We start from the raw sequence: 20,268 nt of genomic DNA, 5'->3' as shown, positions 1-20,268 counted from the left end.
GTACCGGTACTGGTTTCGGTTCAAATGTGAAAGGTACCCAACCCTAGTGAACTCGTTTGGCAAGAGCTGGAATGTAATGGACGCATATTTATATGTAAAAGTTCTGCACTGCAGGTTTAATCACAGGGTGTAGTAATACCAGTTTAAAAAAAACTAAAAACAAACCCCATTTCATACCATTTCATATCATTTAAACTCGCTATCTTCCAAGAATGCTAAAACTATGTAAGATTTAGCATATTTCAGGATACAGTAGCCTACTACAAGAGGTTCCTGAAAAAGTGGGTTATTGTTTTCCTTTTCAAGACAACAATTTTGAACATAATGCACATAATGTGTTTTAATGCGGACCACTTCATTTCATGGAAAGACAGTTGTATAAGGTCTTCAGTGGCTCTGAAGTGATGCTAGCTAAACTATCTCCATTACAACGGAGTAAACTCCATCCTCTGAGGAAGACAGTAAGATGCAGTTAAAAGCTCAGGAGAAGGCTAGCAGGCCTAAGTGGACCAAAACTTTGTTTTTTGTAAAACTGTAGAAATGACAGCCTGGGAAGACACCTGCTTATTACAGAGGGAGGGTCTAACAAAAAGATGCAATACATTACATTATAGTTTATAGCGTTATAGTGTTGTATCTTAAAACTACTATAATTATATTATCCATTGTGTCCAATACACATCTGAAAAGTAACTAAAGCTGTCAAACACATGTAGTGGAGTAGAAAGTATATATTTCCCCCTGAAATGTAGTAAATGGAAGCATAAAGTAGCATCAAATGAAATAGTCACGCAAAGTACAAGTATCTCACAACTGCACTTAGTGTACGATAAGTAAATGTACATAGTTACTTTTCATCACTGACTATGGGAAGCATGGGATTCAGTGTCCCGAATTTAAAGGTCAGAATATCTCTGCCACTGTTGCTCTCTCATGAGTTCCCCAACTTTAGGGAACATGCAATATTAAATAGCTGGAGTACCCTTTTAAACAGTAGCGCACACAACTACTCTAAAATGACATTACAGTACTTAAAATTTAATATTGTAAATTTTTATGCAAATAGAAAAAAAACCATCAGGTGTAGAACAAAATAATCCAATTCAAAAATACAAGGGGACGAGAATCCCACATTTTAAATGTGTGATTTGTTTTGTTTGTCTGTATGTGACATGTATGTGACATGTGATAAGACTTTTTTATATAATAAACTTTGCATTAGTGATGATTCAATAATAACTGATTTTTGTTTTATTTTCTGGGAGTACAATCTCTGAATAAGCCTGCATTTAAAGAAGAAAAGCATCAAGAGTGATGAATACTTCATTTCATGTTTTAATTACACAGTTACATTGTTCAACACAGACAATAACCTGAATTAGAATGTTTTACAGCTTCACACATCCAACAGAGCGAACAGTTAAAGAGCGGTAGCAACAGGGGAGGAAAGCATGCAAGAAATAAATACAAATCAGAATTTAATTCTTCTGGCACAGTTTACTTCATCTAAAAACGGCAACAGGACCTTTTGAAGAGGGAAATAAAAACAAAAGGAGAAAAATCTTCAAAGCGCCAACCTTTCCTACAGAAACTTTTTTTTTTCTGTAACAATGTATTGCACAATACAGTATAGAATGCTTCCCTACACATTAAAAAAACATAAACCTTTTTTTTCAATTTATGTAAAGGTAAAAACAGGACCATCCTGAGCCATGGCTTTTTTTTTCGGGAAAACAAGTGCTGTATCCACTGTTTGCCACTTTAGCTTCCTACTTCATCAGTGCCTGTTTCACAGGGAGGACGTGTCACCATCGCTTCAGATGAGCCTTGAAACTTCATTGGTAGAGTTACTGGTTGGGGTAGGGAGAGACAAAATGCCAACCTGCTAATATTTGTCTTTTCTAAACATGCGTTTTGCCCATATCATGTACATAGTTAAACAAATAGAAAAGTGACTGCTATGACTGTAAAGTGTTGGGAGACCCTTGGATGGTGTTCACAACAGCAGAGCCCTTATGCGTTTGCCATCTACAATATCTTCACAGAGTGCAGGGAAAAGTATATGACACATCGGTACAAATCTTGTTTTGTTTCATGACTTAATGTATCTTACATACCCAGCTGAACAGAACAGGTTTGACCTGATGAATGAAATCAGGAGGGAGAATCTCAGTGAAGGACAGTTTCGACCCCGAAAGTTCTCTAATGCCGGGAGATAACTCAAAAACATGAACCAAAGAGGAATCAAAGCAAAAATAGTTGTAGCTTTTGGTTGCATTTTGGTCATTAATAAGTGGTCTATTGGGTTTGGCTTTGTTTGTTTGAGGGCTTACTTGCAGATGAGGATGCACACGCAAAGCACTCAGGATTGAAAGGAACTGTCATTATAACATTGTTTTGATGTGGATATTCTACACAAACACAATGTTTTACTGCAGAAAGCTGCAAACTGTGAATTGCTCTGCAACTATAGTCTGTCTGGGATGTTTCATTAAAGCTCTGAAGGTTTCAAGTAGTTAGTACAGAGGCATGAAGAAAAGGGATCTTTTTTTTCTTTTTCTTTCTTTCTTTTTTTTTTTTTTTTTTACAAAAACACACACTCTCATTCACACAAAAACACATGCCCACCATGCATTCATTTTATCTCTGCAAGGCTTTGTAACTGTGAGAACACCCAATCAGTATAGGCTTTCTGAAGGAGATGCCGCTATTGTTTTTACAGAAGCACTTTTCAATATGTGCACAACAAGCGCTTTGATTGCTTGAATGTGAGTTCTACACATTTGAAACATGAGCGCACCCTTCACTCTTGTGCTCTGAGCGTGTGTATTTCAGACGCTTTGGTTAACTGGTATAGTGGAGCTTCTAACCTTATTATTTCTGGTCTGTCAATACACACTATGTCAAAGCCTACTATGGCGATGCAGGAGTACTTTGGTCTGTGCTTTTATTGGTTTTGGACAACAAATGGCATGTCATGGTTGATGCTGTGTTCAGTTTGGTAATATGCACGCTTGACTGTGTGTGTACCCTATGTTATAATATAAAGATTTTTACTAAAAATCCAGCAGTATCTGTTTTGTTAGCTGGAAATGATCGAAAAGGTGAGGTCTGATGGTAATAAATAGTCCTCCACATCATCAGTAATGGCAGTTCCTTTCAATTTCCTTAGCATTTTCAGAGAGATATGATCAGTTTTGAGTGTTGCATTTCCATGTCTGCTCTCAGCCCAGCTTTTCAAAGTCCAGGTCAACCTCTCCTGGTGGTTAGCTGTATGGTCAAAGGAGGTAGCAAGTGTGTGAGGGGGGGTTGTGAGGAGTGGTCTGTGGAGGAGGAATTAGACAAGGGGGGGAAGAAGCAAATGACACAAAAAGGCTGAGGTCAAAACCAAATTAAGGTAATTATAACACACATACAGAAATGCTACACACAGATGCAGGGGTACCTTGCAGCTTATCTTGTTTGAATTATATATCTCAGATAGTAAAAAATAAAGGAGTAATTTTTCATTGTAACAATCTGTGGTTGATTGAAAGCAAGCAACAAAAGAAACGTTTTAATGTTTTGCTATGCCACCCACTGATAATATAAAGATATCTTTTCCTCCCAAGTTTGGTCCAAGTGTTTATGAGGCTAACTGTGTAAGGTTAATCACTGTGAAATTTGCTTGAGCATGACTGCCACAGGCACTCTGTTGGAGTGAGTTAAACCTCTGGTGATCGTATGCTGCCTGTCACATATTGAAAAAAGGCCAAAAATTCAAATAAACCCTAAAGGGGTGATGCTACCCTCATGGCTGTCTATGATCTTCAGCTTATACTCAAATTACATCTTTACAAATAAACAATAATCCATAAAAACAAAGCAACAATTAAAAGATTGGGGTATCAAAATAAGCTTCAAGGTTAGCTTTAGTGTAGCTTAACACTGGCATATCATTTAACCCTACAGTAATCGGCTGTTCTGCACCTGGGGAAAACAAACACACCTAATCACACACACAGGATGATGAGGACCAAGAGAGAGGGTCACTACAGTGGCACATGAGGCCGAAGGATGGTGATGTTTCACATTGAGTCAATAGACAAGTTTTGACATGTCCCAAATTTGGCATGAAGTAACTAAATTTGAAACTGAGCCACTGTTGAGTCCCCTCCTGCAGGATGTAAACTGACCTGGGATGGATGAAGTACGGGACAATAACAGGATTTTACTGCAAAAGCAAAACAAAAGCAAATTGCAGAATTATTTTTTCTAAGATGGTAAATTAAGGCCTAATTAATTAATGCTCTAGAAGTCCTGTACAGTCCATCCATCCTTAATCTGTTTTCATCTATTTTCAGCTATGTTCCATTGTGGTCCTCTATGGAGCCACTTTACCTCTGCTACCAACAATCTCCTCCACTCAGGGTCACATGACACTTTGAGTTCAATGAAAATTTAAAGTGTTTAAATTGTATAAGGGTAAAAAAGGAATTGATAAATTTGAGAAACAAATGTACTGTGAGAAAATGATATTCTGGACATTAAACTTTAAAGGTTTCTGTTATTTGGCAAACACATTTTTGGACCTCTTTAAATACTATGTACATTCACATTAAGTTACTGATGTTACTTTAAATATATTTATATGTATCTATATTATATGACACCCTATGGGCAGTTGCTGAGGTTCCATCAGTAGCTGAATTCTCTTCATATTGCACCTCTGTCCTCTCACTGTCTTACAATGCGAGCAATACAAAATATTCTACAAGAGGGGTTTCATCTCATTAATATAGATACAACAAATCAAACAATAAGTACTATGGGGGGCTTCCTCTCATAAACAAGTGTCCTTGCTGTGACTTCACTGCTCAGCCCAGAAAATAAAAGAGGAAAATGAAAGGTAACAAAACCAAAACAAAAGTTCATCTTTCTGGATATACACAACGGGGAGCACATGTGGACATCAGCGACAAGAGACATTATTGAAAAAATGAAAAGAGGAACAATATCTACAAGCAGGTTTGATCCCTCACCACATGACTGCTCTGAGGCTTTGTCCAAAGCAGGCTGGGGTTTGGGGCGGACTTGAGTCAAGTAGTCGGGGAAGAGCATAGAAGGGAGGTGTGGGGTGAGGGGAGGTAGAAAGAGAGAGGAGAACCAAGTCTACACCACCCTTCACTAGGCTCTTTCATCTGTTTATCATGCTTTGGAAAAGGAGGGACTGAATGTAAAGGTAACAGCAATTCCTTGAAATATCTCCTCGCCATTGGAGCTTTAAAAAAAACAATCTTCCCATACATGTCCATGGTATGCAATTCCCTCTTGGAACAACGTTTTCAAGCTTGTTTTGAGGTTTTTGGCAGCTCCATTTCCATTTATGTATCTTCGTGTCCTTTGAGGCTGTGTAGCTTTTCCTTTCCTCTTTTTCTCTCTCCACCCTCTCTGTTACCATTCACAAAAATCACACTGTGGCAGGGTTTCCATCCATTTCATCAAGTCTTTCTTGGAGGCAAGTTCACAGCATTGTCCATATTCACTAGTCTGGGCCATCACTGAGGAATCGCTGTAGTTTTGTTCCAGGCTGCAGCTGCAGATCAAAGCAGGTCAGTTTATTTAGTTTTAACTGTCTGAGTATCTCTGGGTCCCGTTATGCAGTTTCTATGCAACCTGGTTCTCTCAGGGCTGGCTTATCTGCTGAGGAGGTGATGTTGCTTTGCGTTTGGTTATAAGATGAGTGCTTCTCCTTATCGCTTACTTACTCACTTTGGCAGTGTAATACAAAGGTTTGGATCATGTTATTTTTCATCTTTGAATTCATTTGGGTTCACAATGGTGCAGAGAGGTGAGTCCGGTGTAGATTTTCTTGGCTTGCTAGCAAGGTAGTTAGCAGTTTAAAATTCATTTATTTTCATATCAATATTATCGTTATCATCAGCATCATCATCATCATTATTATTTATTTAGAATATTTGGACTTTTCTTTATTTTCCCTTAAAGCCAGAAAGAAATATTTAATAAATACTAAGCTGTGTTTCTGAAGAGTAAAATCGCATCACAGGTTTTTCCCCTTCCCTCATCCATTAAAAAAACATAATTTGTCCTTTTCCTGTCTCCATTAGGACACTGTAGACAAAGTGCCCCATCAGTGAACTGTTTGGACTGGTAGTGCACATATCAGGGCTGGGTACTGTTCTTTCATTGGTGCTAAATTAAAGGGAAATCCTATCCAAGTGTTAATCGGTCTAGTCATCCCCCCTATCGATGATGTTTACCACAGCCCTTATCTTATGTCCTTATGCGGACATAATTTACAATGCTTACATGACTGAGGGCACATCTTCAAGTCAAAGCTCATGTTCTCAGCAAACACATCTGATATGTTTCTGTTACTGAACACAGAGATGTGAGACACTGCAGTTTTCATGTATTACATTACACTGAACCCCAGGCTGAAATCTTTGCAGTTGTGAAAGAGAGAAAGACAGAACTAGTATTATGGGGGAAAGTTGAGCAAACCAGTCTGTCATCAGGTAGTGAGAAGATTTTTCAGAAGAGCTTAAGATAAGAGGGAAACAAGGACTGACATAATGGGAAGAGGAAAGGAAATGTGTGCGATGAAGATTCCTCAGTTTGGTTTTGTGTGGAGTGCGGGCACTGTCGCATTAGTATGCATGAAAAGGGTCAAGGGTTAGACATCAGCGAGAGGTGGCTTCTAGTAGGGCGGGGGTAGCTGGAGTTGTGGAGCGAGAGGCACTGCTGGAACTGCTCTCTTTGGGACTGGCAGAAACACTTCCACTGCCACTACCAGCCCCTCCCGCAATACTGCTCTGGCCTGCTAGGGACAGTGGTCCTGGAGGGGTGCTCTCCGAGTGGGTGGGTGGTGCACTGGAGGACGCTGAGGAGGAAGAGGGGGTGCCTAGAGGGACACTGCTCCCCCCTGGTAGCCCCTGCAGGCCTTGACCACAGACGTGGTGGTGCTTCTCCCAGTCTTTGTGTTGGCAGAAGGAGCCGCAGTAGCGAGCTGTGTTGCAGCCGCTGCAGGTCTCGCTGGCTTTTCTCCCGCAGTTCCAGCAGCTCTGGTGAGACAGTGGGGAGAGAGTGGGTCGATAAAAATAAATCTCTTTTTTTGTTCCAGGATATCACAGAGTTTTCTCTTTTTGACTGACCTTAATATATAGGTTCACGATTTTTAAAATCTGTCTTAAAACAACAGTCAGGTGCTCGGATGAATATTGAAAGGCTCTGTGTTCTGTAATCATTCCTCCTATTCATACTAGTAAATGAAAAAATCCCTTCTTAATGTGCTTTCCTGTCCTATGGAGGACAAAATCCACAGGCCTAGTTTTATGCAAAAATGTATTAAACATTTAGTCTGAACCTTAAAGGATTTAACAGTCCAAATTATTATAATCAAGTGGATATCTTCTAAAGTTTTTGTCTTTTTTGTAGGTTCCCCTTTGTGTGTCCATGGACAGTATCCATGATTAACGAGCAAAACCTGTTTCAATGTTCAAACTGGCACCTGACTATTGTTTCAGAGAGATTTGAAAAATTGTGAACTTATCCTTTAATTGTGTGTTGAATAATATAATGAGTCCCTTCTGTAATCTGATTTATGTCTCTTGTCCTAAATTTAGTTTGTTCTCATTACATAGGGATTTGGTTTTTAGGCTTTTAGGTCCTGATCCAAGGCCACTGGTTTGTGTTACCAGCAGGTGGTGGTCTACTGCTCTGTAATGGCCTCTGCCTGGCACACTGCTCCAATCATCTGTGTCTGTCTGCCTTTATTACACAGACAACTGGGCTGCTTCTGCAATACTGATGACAACATGGTGTTGCACCAAACCAGAGAGAAGCCAGCTGTATGCAGCAGTAAAGCTACTGTCAGAGATCCACTAGGATTACACAACACAGGAAAACTTAAAGGGTAAAGATGACAAAGGGAGTTGTGGTAGATGGCTGGAACAAAAGAAAGGCAAGGAACCTGAAGAGTGCCGAATTAAAGAACATTTGAGAGGAACAAGGTGTAGGTGGGGGGTCTGTGATACTCACTTCACTGGAATCCTCCTGCTGGTTGATGACTGTTAGTGCATCCTCAGAGGCTTGCCTCTTGGCCTCGGCCAGCGCCCTCTCCATTTTAGAGCGTTCTGCTGAAATCATCTCATGAGCCTTCCTCTCAGCATCCGACACCGCCTTCTGCAGCTCTGACATCGCCTGTCGCTTCACCTCATTCACTGCTTCCTCTGAGAGAGAGAGAGAGAGAGAGAGAGAGAGAGAGAGAGAGAGAGAGAGAGAGAGAGAGAGAGAGAGTAAGGTGTTAGAGCTTCTGCCTACTCTGTCATCCTTTATTGAGGCTCTTTAAGCTGCCTTCTTGTTGTAGCTCAGTGAACAGATGTACACCATCCAAGATTTAAAACTTTCTGCCAGAAAAAAGGGAAACAGACAGACTTCAATAATTAATTTAACAACAGCAGATGTCTCCCAAGTTTTGTCACCAACTTGGCTGTTCATCTAACATCCAGGGATTCCCTGTTTGCATGATTGTCCTCTTGTCATCAGGATAATTTTAATAGAAATTGTTAGACAGAGTGTACAGTGCAACATGAATAATCTCCCCAGAAGTGGGGATGCATATCTTCACTGCAGGGCTTCCTGCAATGTAGATTTTATCGTGCGGCCTTTTGTCCTTCCAGCAGAAGTACTGTATGAGTGAGGAGGCTGTGTTTTTACAACAGGCAGGTGTGTAGTCTCCTTTCCAGATGGCAGTCTAAAATAGAAACTTCCCGCAGTCCCCTCTCAGTGAGAGGCAGGAGTGATTACATTTTGCCATCTTTCATTGTTGGCCTCATGGTGAACAACACATGTACAGTACATGATTTCTCATAGGGCGTTATACTCCTGAGAAATAGGTTACCAAATATACACTATTTATTAATCAAATGCTAATGTGGTATATTGTGATCACAAAATATGAATTCCTCTAAAATGTAATTTTCTTCTGCCATGAAAGATAGCAACATTACTTTTCTTCCTCCTTTTCCACCTCCTCCAGATGTGCCAAGAAAACACACATATATATAAGACACAAAAGACACACAAACAAGTGGCTTTCCAGGTTTGTTAGGCCAACCAAGTAAGAAGTGAGACTGACACTGTTCTCTCCACTGCTCCCTGTTCCCTTAGTCAGTGTTTGTTTGAGAGGGAACTCATAAATAACTGTCACTTTTCCTCACCGCTCCACTCAAGTTGTTTCAAACTACTGTGTAAAAAGATAGGCAAGGGGGGAACCTTATCCACGCTTTGCTGTGTATATGTGCACATGGCTTTGTGTGCATGTCTGAACTTGATTCCTATGCTTCCAGTTTGGTAAAACAAAGGTTAGTATTCCACCAATCAACACAACATACAGTCACAGTCAGATGCACGTCTCAGTGCTTTCCCTCATCCTGTCTACCTTTATCCTTCATTTCATTTCTCCTCCTTTTTTCTTTTTCTTACACCCCTCCTTCTCCTCTTTCTTCTCTCCCCTTCCTAATACTATCTGCATTATCCCGGGCTTCTCAATTATCTAGCCTAATGCATGCACCACTAAGATTAGTTTGCAAATTTAATTAATTCTTATCAAGGAGACTGCATAGCAGATGCTGGGGCAATTAGCACTTAATGGAAAACACGGGGGCAGCAATATTAACGTTTTAATTCCACAGGGATTTGGCAAGTCCCTGAGACGTGGTATTTCTGTCTGCTTTTTCACACTTCAGATCTTATTTTTCAAAAGCACCGCAGTCTCTCAACCTGAACCAGACCAGAGAATACGTGTCTAGTTTTAATTAAAAGCAAGAGGTGCAGCAGCTACATCAGGAGGCCTACCTGGCTGCTGAGATAGAGTTGACACATACACACACAAACACACACACACAAACACACACACAAACACACATACACACACACACACACACACACACACACACACACACACAGTAGAGGTGAGATGCTGGGAGTGAGATATGTTACTCACCCTGCTTGTTTTGGAGGTGCTTTAGTGCTGGGGAGAGCGGGATGCTTGTAGTACCTGTATGAAAAACAACTGCAATTAAAAGAGGTTTTTCTGCTGGTGAAAATGCAGTACAATATTTTGCCGACAGCAGCAGCATCTTTCCTCCACAGGGTATTGGAGTATGACTGCAACATAATAGTGCTGGGACTGGGCTGGAACATGAGCTGAGCCAGGTGACTCCTGGGACTGGCTCTATCTAGCATGCAGTACACAAGAAGGAAGGCCCAGGAAATGCAACACTCCCACCTGCTCCCCTTTGGTTACAAATTGAGCCAACAATATTTAAAATGTATCTTTGTCTAGATTTCTAAATGTCTATATTGGATTTACTTCAGTGATACGTTTATGTACTGTGCATGAGGCTAGAAATTACAATGAAAAAAGAGGTATTCAAATTTAAGAGTATGTGTTTCTCAGAACAATGGAGACCAGTTATGCTGCGACTCCAACCTGCACTGCGCTCCTGCGGCCTGCCTTGAGCCAGGTGACTGCATTTTCACTGCAGCTTTAACTGCAGTGGCCTTTCATAGTGGTGACAGATGGAGGGCATTTAGCCCTAATGATACAAAAGGCCTCCAATCCTCTGGCCTTCTGGACCTACCACTGTAAGGCCTCTATTCTGTTCTGTGTGATGTGTGTGTGTGTGTGTGTGTGTGTGTGTGTGTGTGTGTGTTTGTGTGCGATTGTGTGTGTGTGTGTGTGTGTGTGTGTGTGTGTGTGTGTGTGTGTGTGTGTGTGTGTGTGTGTGTGTGTGTGTGTGTGTTTGTGTGCGATTGTGTGTGTTTGTGTGCAAACAATGTTGTTAGTATGTGTGAGGTCAATCATGAGGACAATAGAGAGGAGGGGTTGTGGATGCTTGGCTCTTACCAGCTTTCCTCCAGATTTCTTCTGGCAGATATCCTGAGGGAGGCCTGTGTAAAAAGTCTCGGTGGATCTCTGAAACACAAATGTAAGCACACACTCAATAACACACACACAAACACACATAGTGACAGACTCTTGATCTCCACAAACACACATCGAAGTATCCACTATAGTTTCCAATTCTATTTTTGGGACCAGTACAAATTATGTATGTGACAACATCAGTAAATAGTCTGTCATCAACTTTTTACATCCATCTCTGGGAAGGAATGCGAATACGGATGTGTGAATACCAATCTTGATTATGAATGAGCATGCTGGTAGCATAAGGGTGCAATCAGTCAGTTAAAGATCAAGAATGCTGCAACCAGATCTGTATTACCTCGCAGTATGATCTAAAATTTGTAAATTTGAAGAGAAATATATTCGTCTAACTGACTTTTTGTTTCTTTTTTTTCAGCATTTTCAAATGAGCTCTACCTTGCTGTGAATGTTTTGCTTTGCCAAGCATACCCTGGGTGTGTTTGTCTACCTGTCTGTCTGCCTGTCTGCCTTTCAGCAGCCGAGGAAGTTCCTATGGGCAGTGCCTCGCTGCTGCTAGCTGTGTTGGAGGAGGAGTTGTGATGAGGAGGAGGAGGAGGAAGGCAGTGCTGTCCGTTGCTCCCACCTTTTTTCATCTCCTCTACATCGCTGTAGCGTCGAATCCAGTGATTCATCTCCTCTCGGTCTGCCTCCTGGCAGCGCCGCAGCACCGTCAGAGAGCGGCGTGTCTTCTCCACCATGTCCATGATACAGTTCAGGAGCTGAAATGGGAGAGGATCATGGATAAGTTAAAACCATCTGCTCAGTTCATTTCACTGTAATAGAGATTACACCAAAAAGTTTCTCAATCCATTCAACCAACCAAACCAAATAAATTCAATCTTAAAAAGTACAGACTTGTCCAAAAATGTTTGGAAAAGAAAATTGTGACTTTTGTAAATCTATGCAATATTTTAATCGGTCCCAAAAAACACACCAACAGGTGTGTATGTGTTTGTGTGTGCGTGCGTGCGTGCGTGCGTGTGCCTGCATGCATCTGATGCTTCTGTCTGCCTATCGGTTCATGGATTGTGCACTTGTCAGTGAATTTCAATGTCTAAAAGCATTACAACAACGATAATGTAACAGCTGGGCTGCCGATGAAAAAGTTGAGCCAATTCCTTCCACCCTTCTGCTCCGTTCCCTGCCAGCTCAACAGATTTCCTCTCTTTTCTCTATTTCCCCTGCTGTTGTAAACAGTGTCACTTTTTTCCACAGTGCCCTGTATTCCATTGCTGCCCGGTCTGCTAAATGGGTTTAGCATGGTTGACGTTCAATCTATATCATTATTCCCATTCATCTTTCTTCTCCGTCTCTGCCTCCTTTTCTCTGTCTCTCCACCCCACTCCCTCCCCTCTGAATTAGCTATATTTATTTCAGTGAAGTGTTTCTAATTTGGCAAGGGTCCAGGCCTGGCCGGTTCTCTCCATGACTGCAGCTCTTGTCTCAGCTGCTCTCCCCAGCTGGAGCTGCTCTCTGCTGGGTCCTGAGCTCCATCTGGGGCCCCATTTCTGTGTGTGTGTGTGTGTGTGTGTGTGTGTGTGTGTGTGTGTGTGTGTGTGTGTGTGTGTGTGTGTGTGTGTGTGTGTGTCTGTGTACGTGTGTGTGTGTGTGGTGTGTCTATTTGTTGGTGTATGTCTGTGTGTCTAGTGTATGTGATTTTTGCCTTCATGGAGTTGGGTGCCAGGAAGCCAGATAGGTGTCTGTCTGTTGTTAATTCACCACACTGACACAGACCTCCTAAGGTCAGCCTTCCATTAACCGCTAACTCAGCTGGGACTGAGGCTCTTCTATCTGTCAACAGTTTCTGTCCCTGTCATCTGCTTGCCATCTTTAGCACAAAAGCTAACTTTAGTCACCTACTGACCTATTAGCTCTTTTTTCCCCACTGCTGTATTGTGTTTATGAATGAAAGAGAGAGGAGGTTGACATTAAATATAGCTACCATGCTGATATGATACGTACATTATCAAGGTGCTTCCATTCCTCTGCCCACTCTCGATCTGTTAGACGGTGGTCAATGACCTCCTCTTGGCGAGCTCCATGCACTGCTGTAACACAAAGACACAGGACAGGTCTCTGTCAGATATGACACATTAACAGCACACTGTGTTACTGACTCCAAACAGCAATGCTGGAAGCTGGTTGCTGAACGATATTTGGATAAAAACAAAGATACATTTCAGAGAATCTCTGAATAAAACCTAACCCTGAGGAAATTTCTAACCCGCATCCCCTACTATAAGCTGACTGAAAACTTGATTAATTATTGTATGTGACTATGTAAAGTATGTCTACTCTAGTGAGTTTACTTATGGTTTAAGTAAGTTTAAAGGTGCAGTATAAATAAATTTGCCTAGCTTTGCCTTGTAATAAGTTAATTATGAGCACTAAACTACCCAAATGTCGTGCTATATATGGAGACTCTGTGCCTTAAAAAAATGCCCCATCTAGTCAAGAATACAAGTTTTTTCTGACCATGGCACTAAAGTTTTATTTTTAAAAGAGTAGCTGGTGGCAGGGACTCATTCGCCCATATGCTATAAAAGCCTCATGTCAAATCAGGGAGACAATTTGACTAAGAGTTCAGCTCTTTCCTTTTGGGAAAGCAGAAGGAAGGCATATATGGTTGCCACAGTTGTAGCACATGGGCATGTATGGCGGTGGGCTTTATATAGACACACTGCCAAAAGGATTATCACACTGAACTGACAACTGGCCTTTGTTCTCTCCATACACCCCACTTACATATACACCAGACCACTGACCACATAACTCTGGCCTGTAGATCTATAGATTAATGTGAAAGCTGAGCAGCTGTTCTACCTGTCTGCCGGTGCCTGTCTCGGGCATCACGGTGTTCATTATGTCTGTAAGCGTCTCTGTATTGGTGTGCCAGGGCCATGTCCTCTAAGCGGTAGTGCTGGGGACCCATTTGGGGGTTGGGTGGGTGGGGCAGGCCATTGGGAGGGTGTGTAGGGAGGCCATTGGGAGGCGGGTGAGCAGGAAGAACCGTGCTCGGACTGAAGCGTTGGCTGGGGCTGATGGTACAGGGCCTTTTGGCAAGGTGCTCCGGGTGCAATCCATCTCTCTCTGAGCTGTCTTTGGTCCTGTAAAAGAGGACAGGGGAGCGGGTTAAAACATGATTTAATGTTAAAACACTAAGCAGCTTATACATTGCATTACATATAGACAAAGAAGAGTAGAAGTGAATTGTGGTTGGACAAAAACAAGCCTTGAATGTTCTGAAAATCCTGACAATTTTTTATAAATCTTTCACCAAAATGACCCAGATCATTAGAAATTATTTCTTAGCGATTCATTCAAAAATGTTTTTTGATCAGAAAATATCCACAAGAAGTTTGTAGCAGGTGATAATATGACAAAGACTGTTTTCATGTACTGCTCACAAAGTTAGCAGTACATGAAAATACCAAATCATGGAATGAAAGCTGAACTGGTTGAGTACAGATTAAGGCCTGTAGCGTTTTTCCAGCTGTGGGAACAAAGTGTGGGATCTGTGGTATACTATCTGAAACAAAACAGATCTTTGTTATACAATTCAATGTTTATTTGCCAATATGCAATAGCCTTGCACAGTCAGACAACTTCTCACAAGCTATGTCTCTCCCCTACAACATCTACCATACTGCAATTTGAACCTAAAATTTCAGAAACCTATTTTTGACAACATGTAGATATGTGAAGGAAGATAATAATCTTTTGCCACGGTAAATATGCAATGTCCAGTGTATTACTCTGAGAAACATGCCCCATCAAAGACCAGAATGCATCAATCAAAGGGTAAAAAACAAGACTTATTTGTTTCTATATTGCCAGTGTACAGTATCTGTGTGTTTGGCTTTCTGTAAAACTATAAAGAAAAGTAACACTGGTGCTGTCCTTTGAATCATGCTTATTAAAGAGGACATATCATTCACATTTCCATGCCTTTTTATATTCTGGGGCTCTACTGGTATATCTTTGCATGATTTACAGTTCAATATTTTAGCTCATGTTTCTTTAAGGTGCCCTCCTGATGAGCCTACTCTGCACTGGTTGACTAGCTTTTGCAAGCTACCCCTCTGCAGTATACATTTGAGCCTGAATATGCCAGCAGACAACCCCTGGAACAACCTTAGCAACAAAGGATGGCTGTTTGTGGGCATTTACAATCTGATGTCATCACAAGGAGAAAGTAGAGCAGGCTGAAGCCTTGGCTTTTTGACTTGAACAGTATAAAAATAACAAACATTTAAAAAAAATAAAAAAATAAAGCATCATATGTCCCCATAAAAAGAAAACTTGGGAGTCTGGATAGACACTGCTGTGATTTTAAAACTCAAACTGTTGTGTGCTTTAGGAAAAAAAAAGCCACAGGCTACATGCGATACCCTGAAGTTTATCTGTCAAATGTGAAATCACTGTCATTATAATTTATTTTTAAAGACTACTGCATCTAGTATTGCGGACTATCCTTGCTTAGGTTAGTCAACTCCCACATGATGTGTATGCAGAAACACACACACACACACACACACACACACACACACACACACACACACACACACACACACACACACACACACACACACACACACACACACATGTGTATATGCATGAATCCCTGCTAAGAGCTGCTTGTTGTTCAGTTACAGTAAGACAGTGCCCCTCCAAAGCTTTCGCACAGCTGTACGCCATATGTATCAAACAAAGCCAAGTCCAACTGTACACCCTGTGTCTCAAGCTCTTAATCTGAATATCCCTCGGCCTACTCTTAGATTGCAAGTATTTCTCTCTCTCTCCCTCCCACCCTGCTCTCGGGCTTAAGGGGCAATATGGGCTGAACACTGTGTTTGGCAGATGTTTAGTGACACTCATTTTTGCCTGTGTACTTTGTGTGTATGTGTGTGAGAGAGAGAGAGAGAGAGAGAGAGAGAGAGGCTGTGTTTTCGAGCCATCTGGATAGTTTAAATGGGAGTGTTGATATTAATCTGTTTAGCTGGATGGCAATAGCCAGGCATTGGGATGGAAATCACTCTTTATCGTCCCGGGGATCAAAAGCGAATAAATGCCACACCGCCACATGTAGAGGATATGTGTTAATGTGTGTGTGCGCTGATACTTGATTATCCATGTGTATATTTTGTGCATATTCCCTGGCTTTGGTATCTGACAAATCAGAGGAACAGCTGGCACGACGTAGGCCCTGCCCCAGACTGAGCCTCCCCACCCTCCAACTCCACCAAGCCCCGCCTGCTGCGTATAAGCCAGAGGTCGGGAGGCGGAGGTGTGCGGATTACAGTGAGGTTGCACGTTTAGCTCCCACCCCAGTCCCATCCCATCCCATCCAAACCACCACCCACCTCCCCACACCCCACTCAGGATGTGTTCCGTGTTACGGTCAGCACATCACCATCTGGACACATCCCTGACATATGGACAGCTGCTGGGAGCCTGCAGGCCAGGCAGTCAGAGAGAGCAAGAGCTCAAGTAAGAGAGGTGAAGAAGTGATCAGAAATCAAGGCAAGTGCCAGGAATAGAAGAAGGGACAATATGAAAAAAATAAAGAAAATGCCAGTTAAATCCTTCTTGTGACATCCTCTTAGCTGGTTAAATAAAGCATTGGGAGAAAATGGTAACAGTAGTGAACCATATCACACTGTTGGTCTTTCTATCTGGCTTTCAACTGTGCTGAAGACATCTACTGGCCTTCATTCTGTCCTCTCTTTTCTGCTTCTATCTCTCTTGCTTCTCTTCCTCTCTCTTTCTTTTACTACTCTGCATTTATCTCATGCCTTCCTCCCAGACAGCTGGCAGAGCCAGCCTGGCATCAGGGCTGTCCAGACTTCCGCCTCCCGCACAGAGGATTTATAGCCTCCCCTTGTCGCTTGGCATTCTGAAATACCCTGAAATAATTCATTTATAGCACTGTCTGTGTGAGAGTGTGCCAACGTATGTGTGCCTCTGAAGTGTTTGTGCGTTCGCTAGTATTTAATAGAGATGCTACCTGTCAGGGGTTCTTCTCTTGCCGTGCTCATTCATCTCCATCATGATCTCGGAGGAATCAAGGGGCGAGCTGGCGTTGGCATCCAGGAGAAGCTGCTCGTGTTGGGCCAGATACTGAGCTGGAGTCTGCTTGGCCAACCTGGCACAATGGAGCAACTCTCTCTGCAGCAGGGGCAGGTTTGCCTGCAATGGTAAAGAGAGGGAAAACAGAAATCTCAGGATCAGAAATGAAGTAAGTTGTTGTAGAAAGCAAATAGTTTTATCGATGTAGAAAGAAGCGTTAGGTGGACAAGAAGTGCGCTACAAACTCATGCTGGAACAGTAGATAGATGGGGTGAGAGTGAAATAATGTCAGATTAGGAGGAGGAAAAAAAAGAAAGTGATAGATGAAGAGACAGAATGAGATAAGACAGGTCCCTTGACACATTCCTCTGCCATGTGTCTCTCTCTCTCTCTCTTCAGGGCGTGCTGATGTGTATATTGTATGCGTTTGTGTGTGTGTGTATAACAGTGCTGTCAAATAGCTCTCTCAGACCTGTCTGCTTGATAAAACACAGCCACTGTTGCAATGTCCCAGATGTGGGGGATCACCTCACGCCAGGAGGTCTAACACTCATTTACACACACACACACACGCATGCACGCACACACGCACACACGCACACACGCACACACACACACATACACATACACACACCACTTTCCCTGGACAACCACAAACATCCCACTACCCGGTCTACATTCAGTGGGGCATGAATACGCATACAGGTTTCCACTTAAGACAAGGCTTCCCTCCCCAACTCTCTATGAACCCTTGAAACTAGGGCCAAGATACAAGCATACACACACCTTTGGACAAAATCTGCACACAGATATTTACCTTTAGGAAGGGAATGACGAAAGGCCTCAGTGGGAAGTTGGTGGCTTCGTGAAGTTTGGAGTGAAACTCTTCAATGGTGAGAGTGGAGTTCTAACCGAAACAAGACAACAAAGAAGAGTAAAACAAACAGTTGATGCAAGGGTTGCAAAGAAATCAACCTGTGCAACCCCTTATCATTGTTGTACAAGACAAATTTACAATATGTAACGTATTCTGCAGAAAATATCTTAACTTACCACCAGCCCCAACACAAGGCTACGCACTCTCTCTCCTATCTCAGGCGATATGTCGTTGCCAAACTGCTGCAGTGTGGTCAGGAAGCGCTTCAGCTTGCAGAGTTGCCGGGCACCACAGGCTGGCGGGAGCTGCTGGTTTGAAAGTGAGGCTGTCGAGGACATGGCCGGCCCGTTACTGAAGCCGTTAGGAGTGGACGGAGCACCGTTCAGTGATGTAGGAGAGTGGCTGCTCCCATTCAGCACTGCAGATAAACAGACAGAAGGAAGAGACAACGTGAAATGGGTCAGTAGTTTCTGAAGGGCCTGTGGGTGGGGGGCATCTGACGAATCTGGGGTCACGATGAAGCCAGAAACATTATCCTGCTCATAGAGTAGTGTTTGGTTAAGACTAAAAAATACATAATAGACTCAAATTTGACATTATACTCACAGTACATGCTGCACACAGTGACTTCATTGGTGTAATCTCATGCCAGTTTCACTGAAGGCTGTGAGCGTATGTTTCTGTGTGTGTGTGTGTGTGTGTGTGTGTGTGTGTGTGTGTGTGTGTGTGTGTGTGTGTGTGTGTGTGTGTGTGTGTTTGCAGTAACTTCAGCTGTCTCACAAGTGTTACCATTTGACCCCCCTCCCTCTCCATCTCCCCCATGTATCAGCCTATTCCACTCTGCTCCTCACCCTCTTCCCCCTCACTCACTCACTAGGACACAACTATAAGAGGAACTTGTTAAAGAGGTGCCAAAAATAGTCCTGTGGCCTGTGTTACTTTTATTCCAATAGCAGGTGTGTTGCTAAATCTGGCCCTGCACATGTCCACCAGCTGAAAGTAGATTTGCAGCTTTAGGGTTCTGAATAGTCACAGCATTCATACACATATATAATCACTCACATATTCTTTCTTAATGCGGGCACAAACAAACTCACGAATATACACACACACACACACACACACACACACACACACACACACACACACACACACACACACACACACACACACACACACACACACACACACACACACACACACAGACAAATACATGTTTAACCTTTCCCCTAATTTTATGTTTTGTATCACATAATGCGTACACTTTTTTCCCTTTGTCCTGTAGCACCACACATTTTTAAAGTAGATTGAAATCCATTGTTTGTGTTTAAATAATTGATGATGACAACATTTAACTTGTTTTTTTTCCTCCTATTTAACATATACACAGTTTTTATGTAAAATGTCTGTCCCTGTAATTAAATGATTGTATTTCATTATGGCAACATATGCAAGCACTTTCACTGAGCATGGCATCTGAAATGTAATTTTATTACCGCTGTAGCAACATAATCTTTTCAGAATTCATATTCATATTCATACAGTGAGCCATTGTGGACTGTAAGGCTATACCCTATCCTCATACTCGAAAACAAGACTATATACAATTTAGTTGTTCAAGAGTCTAGCTCCTGTGGTTCCTTTCAGGCATGCTTGTTGCTCTAATCTGTGGGTCGAAGGCCTGCACACATATGGACTAACCCATGTGATCCCAACAGGCAGCACTTGTGTTCTGGTTTTAGAGAGGGAGAAGAGAGAGAGGCGCAAGGAGAGAGCTACACTGCTGACCACCCACCACAACAGGTGAAACAACATGGCTTGTCATTGCTATATAGGGAAGAAAGTAGTCTACACACCGCACCGCCACCCTGGCTGATGCCCCCTTCACCACCACCACCATCCTACCAGCTGGTAAACAACACAGACACACATGCATGTATAATGCTACAGCCGCACTCCTCTTGTCCCACCAGCAAGGACATTCTGCACACCAAAAGACAAACAGACAGACAGACAGACAGACAGACAGACAGACAGACAGACAGACAGACAGACAGACAGACAGACAGACACACACACACACACACACACACACACACACACACACACACACACACACACACACACACACACACACACACACACACACACACACACACAGACACACACAGAGATAGATGCCTTCAGAGACACACACCTGACACACAAGTGACTTCTACACTTGTTCACCAGAACAGGGAAGAGCCAAATATTTGGAATTTCTCTCCCTTCACTCAAGCATATAATGTGTTCATGACTGTTGACCTATGAGATACAGTGTAGTCCACTG

The 20,268-nt window shown here is 42.3% G+C and overlaps 1 protein-coding gene across 1 annotated transcript in view; it reads right to left on the bottom strand.

Annotated features, from left to right (window-relative positions):
• Positions 1-6,042: 6,042 nt before the first annotated feature.
• Positions 6,043-20,268, bottom strand: part of cbfa2t3 (CBFA2/RUNX1 partner transcriptional co-repressor 3) — a 38,383-nt gene continuing 24,157 nt past the window's right edge. The window contains exons 3-12 of the mRNA XM_062423649.1: positions 18,116-18,357; positions 17,880-17,969; positions 17,001-17,182; positions 13,817-14,100; positions 12,956-13,041; positions 11,442-11,712; positions 10,913-10,981; positions 10,007-10,060; positions 8,041-8,231; positions 6,043-7,064 (exon numbers count right to left, since the gene is read on the bottom strand). Coding sequence (XP_062279633.1) covers positions 6,684-7,064; positions 8,041-8,231; positions 10,007-10,060; positions 10,913-10,981; positions 11,442-11,712; positions 12,956-13,041; positions 13,817-14,100; positions 17,001-17,182; positions 17,880-17,969; positions 18,116-18,357 — 1,850 coding nt within the window. The 3' untranslated portion in view covers positions 6,043-6,683. The remainder of the gene's footprint in view (positions 7,065-8,040; positions 8,232-10,006; positions 10,061-10,912; positions 10,982-11,441; positions 11,713-12,955; positions 13,042-13,816; positions 14,101-17,000; positions 17,183-17,879; positions 17,970-18,115; positions 18,358-20,268) is intronic.

Source organism: Scomber scombrus, chromosome 1 (genome assembly GCF_963691925.1).
Source record: "Scomber scombrus chromosome 1, fScoSco1.1, whole genome shotgun sequence".
NCBI lineage: Eukaryota > Metazoa > Chordata > Actinopteri > Scombriformes > Scombridae > Scomber > Scomber scombrus.
This window is presented reverse-complemented; position numbering and strand designations above follow the sequence as displayed.